This window comes from Pterocles gutturalis, unplaced genomic scaffold, assembly GCF_000699245.1.
Source record: "Pterocles gutturalis isolate BGI_N339 unplaced genomic scaffold, ASM69924v1 scaffold34303, whole genome shotgun sequence".
In the NCBI taxonomy this organism is placed as follows: Eukaryota; Metazoa; Chordata; class Aves; order Pterocliformes; family Pteroclidae; genus Pterocles; species Pterocles gutturalis.
Window position 1 is genome coordinate 8073 of NW_010119157.1, and position 3589 is coordinate 11661.

General features: G+C 59.6%; 1 protein-coding gene across 1 annotated transcript in view; it reads right to left on the reverse strand.

Annotated features, from left to right (window-relative positions):
- Window positions 1–3589, reverse strand: part of MAPK8IP1 (mitogen-activated protein kinase 8 interacting protein 1) — a gene marked incomplete at its 5' end in the record, with an annotated part of 5133 nt that overhangs the window by 303 nt on the left and 1241 nt on the right. The window contains 6 exons of the mRNA XM_010076489.1: window positions 205–303; window positions 579–649; window positions 1592–1711; window positions 1848–1957; window positions 2417–2589; window positions 2987–3062. Coding sequence (XP_010074791.1) covers window positions 205–303; window positions 579–649; window positions 1592–1711; window positions 1848–1957; window positions 2417–2589; window positions 2987–3062 — 649 coding nt within the window. The remainder of the gene's footprint in view (window positions 1–204; window positions 304–578; window positions 650–1591; window positions 1712–1847; window positions 1958–2416; window positions 2590–2986; window positions 3063–3589) is intronic.

Genomic DNA, 3589 nt, shown 5'->3' on the forward strand with positions numbered 1-3589 from the left:
CCCCTGCACAGCGCATGACTTGCAGCCATCTGCCTGCAAAGCCTTGCTCTGGGACGTGTTCCAGCGCTGTCAGGAATACGCTGCCCCTAGCCCTGTCAGCCCTGGCTCTCACCCCAAGCCTGGTGCCAGCCCCCGGCCAGGTCCAAGCCCCACACATGTGGGGAGTTGGCAAGATTCAGCCCTCCCTGCCCAGCCAGGACTCACCCGACAGACTCCGCCAGTGGCTTTGTGGACTCCTCCGAGACGAAGACATGACAGGCAAATCTGTGGTCAGCAGGGTGCTTGGTGATGAACCCAAAATATCTGAGGGCAGAGAGATGGCTGTGACCGGATGAGCAGGCACAGGTACCCCAGAATCCCCACGGTGTACCCCCCCTTGAGCACAGGGGTCTGGGACCTGCACCCCCACCCCTCCCAAACCTTAGTGGCCACCTGCTGCCATGGACCATGCCCGGAGCAGGGATGTAATTCCCATCTAGAGGCTGCTTTTGCATGAAGCTGCAGCACTGGGCTCGTAGGGGAAGCGGAGCCCTCAGGACTGGGGTGCTGGGAAGCCTCCACATCTCCCCACTACTCACTTGTTGTTCTTTGGATGGTATCCACAAAAGGAAATGTTCTTCAGCTGGAAAAAATGGCTACACTTGTTTACCTGGAGGGGGAAAGAGAGACAAACTCAAAGCTTTCCTCCCCACCGCCCTGCGCACCAGCCGGTGTCTGGTCCCTGGAAATATGCCCTTGGACTGAGCAGTGAGATGAACTGGAGCCTGATCCTGGGCTGCCACCAGCAGCAGTTTCAGGGCAGCCCCAAGCACCTGCACACAGGCGGCCCTGCTGGCTCCCCCCCCACCTGCGGGGTTTCCCCGGAGGCCCCGGGTTAGGCTGTGCTCAGGCTAGAGTCAGTGCTGCTGTCTGCCTGGCACATACAGCCCTCCTCCCTCGCCAAAAGGGCTCTCAGAGATACCAGTGGATAGACAGTGAATGGATAACTCCAAACTAAATAAGTCATTCAAGCCTGGGTGTTCCAAGGGGCCCAGCCAGAAATGAGAACTTACTTATACATGGGTTTAAAGAGCAACTAAGTTGATGGCATCCTATAGACACCGGCAAGACTTGCAGAAACCCCAGCCCAGATCTGGCACAGTGCTCAGAGCCATGAACTACTCCTATTTCCCAACAGCTTGCTGCCTCTGCCCAGCATCCCCCCGTGCTTTGCTAGGCTACTTATGCAGAACGCTAATCAGAAGCCCGTCCTAGCCCGCTAAAGAGATTACAGGGCAGTTCTGGAGGACAGCACTCAAAATAGTAGCAGCAGGTTTAGGAGCAGCTGACAGATTACTGGGACGGCTCAGCTCACAGCATCCCAGCACAGCGATGCACTCGGCAGCTGTACAGCCCAAAGCTGGGGTCCTGTGAGGCACAGCGGACCCTATGGTGACCCTACAACACCACTGATGGTGTTCCTAACACCCTCAGACACGGGGTGGAAACCTTCAATTTTCATACACAAACATGGCCTGTGGTGCAGGGGGCATGAGCCAGCTCAGAGCAGGGGCTGGGGAAGGGACGAGGTGAGTGTGGAGCGGGGAACTACCTTGCTGTGCTCCTTGGAGTCGTCGGCTTTCACGGCAATCTTGACCCCGCGCACGCTGATCTCCAGGACGCAGCTGGAGGGTGGGTTAAAGTGCACAGTGAGGCGGCGTGTGGTGGCAATCTGGGGGAGAAGAAAGAGAGACAAAGCCCTGGGACTCATGAGCGGGGATGATGGCTCACCCTTTCCCTCCCCACTGAGGCTCTGCCCTACTGCTGGAACAGGTGCTCGCACTCCCAGAGATGGGGTGGGACACTACCTTCTGCATGGCCGCACACAGCACGTCATTGCCCTTGTGATAGGGAACCTGCACCGAGCCGAGGAACTTCACCCGGAACTGGTCCACCCAGTCGCTGCTCTTGGCCAGAGCTGGAAGAGAGAGCACACAGTGGGAATCGTGACTGGGCATGTGGGCTGAGCAACATCTCCCCTCTCCATATTCCCATTTCCCAGGGAAAGCTTCCTGCAAAACCAGCTCCCAGCATCACTCCAGAAGCTGCCCATCACTCCCTGCCGGGTGCCCAGCTCAGTCCCCTTCCATCCCCCAGCTCAGCACCAGCCTCCACTCAGCAGAGAGGAGGTGACACAAGGCGGGGACATCAGCAGGCTACACGCAGAGGCTTGGTACCTGTTACATGGTCGGGGTCCTTGGTGACTTCGATAGCATAGTAGGCAGGAAAAATGCCCCGGTCGCCCGTCCGCATGTCTCCCTGCCGGGTGCCCAGCTCAGTCCCCTTCCATCCCCCAGCTCAGCACCAGCCTCCACTCAGCAGAGAGGAGGTGACACAAGGCGGGGACATCAGCAGGCTACACGCAGAGGCTTGGTACCTGTTACATGGTCGGGGTCCTTGGTGACTTCGATAGCATAGTAGGCAGGAAAAATGCCCCGGTCGCCCGTCCGCATGTTGTAGGCTTCATACCAATAATCTTCCGCCTGCACCTCCACCAGCAAAGGATCGTCCACCTCCAGCTCCAGCTCATCCACGTGGCGAGGCACAAACCTGGGTGGAGAGACACTGGCACCGGGCTGGCCAGCAGCGCTGGTGGCCTTCTCAAAACCCACCGCCAGCCCAGGCAAGGCAGGTGTAATTAGCCATGTGGACCCGAGATGCTAAATAAAGCATCAGAGCAGGTTTAGGCTCAAAAGGCGGCAGCATCCTGGTGCCTAGGGCAAGGGTATCCCTATTGCACCTCCCATGCTGCTCCCCAGCGGTCCCAGCTGCCCTTGGAGGTCTTGCCTGGGCAGACATTGCTCCTGGGCAGGGCAGGAGCTACGGGCAGTGGTTTGTCCCCCACCCTGGAAACACTAGGGCTTGGGCTGTCCCTGCCATGGTGGGAGGGTGGCACCAGCTTTCCCCAGCAAGAGGCTGGGGACACGGCTCGTGCCGGCCAGCTCACCTGAACACGGCACGGTGGGTCTGCTCCTGCTCCTCCCCGTTGATCACACAGGAGAACAACCCGAAGGACTCGGCACCTGGGGACGGAGGCAGAGGGGGACATCTCAGTGTTGGGGGGTCAGCACCACGGCCAAGAGAAGGACCCGGGCTGGGCAGGATGATGAGGCTCTGGGGGGATGCCTTGGTGGAGACAAAGCCACACAGTACCACAGGAGAGGAAAGCACAGCTAGAGCCGCCACACTGGTGACCAGTGGTCCCTGCTGGGACCACGACCTCCCTGTGCCAACATGTGCAGCTGTGACAGCCAGTGTAACCAGCACCGTGGGACCAGCCACACCGCAGGAAGCCCTGTCTGCCAGGGCATGCCACTGACCCCGGTGCTCATCTGTGTTTGGGGATGAGGGTGGCACTCCAGGAGGGATGCTGCCCCCCCGCAAGTCCATCGCCATACCTCGTGCTAGCCAAAAAAGCAGCCTGAAACACCTCCAGCCACCCCCACCTGCAGCTCGCAAGGCTTTTCCTGTCCCCCCCCATGCCTCCCTGGCCACCAGGGACAAAGCCTGCAGCAAGCAGACCTGGGGCTCGTGTCTGCTGGGGGCTTTT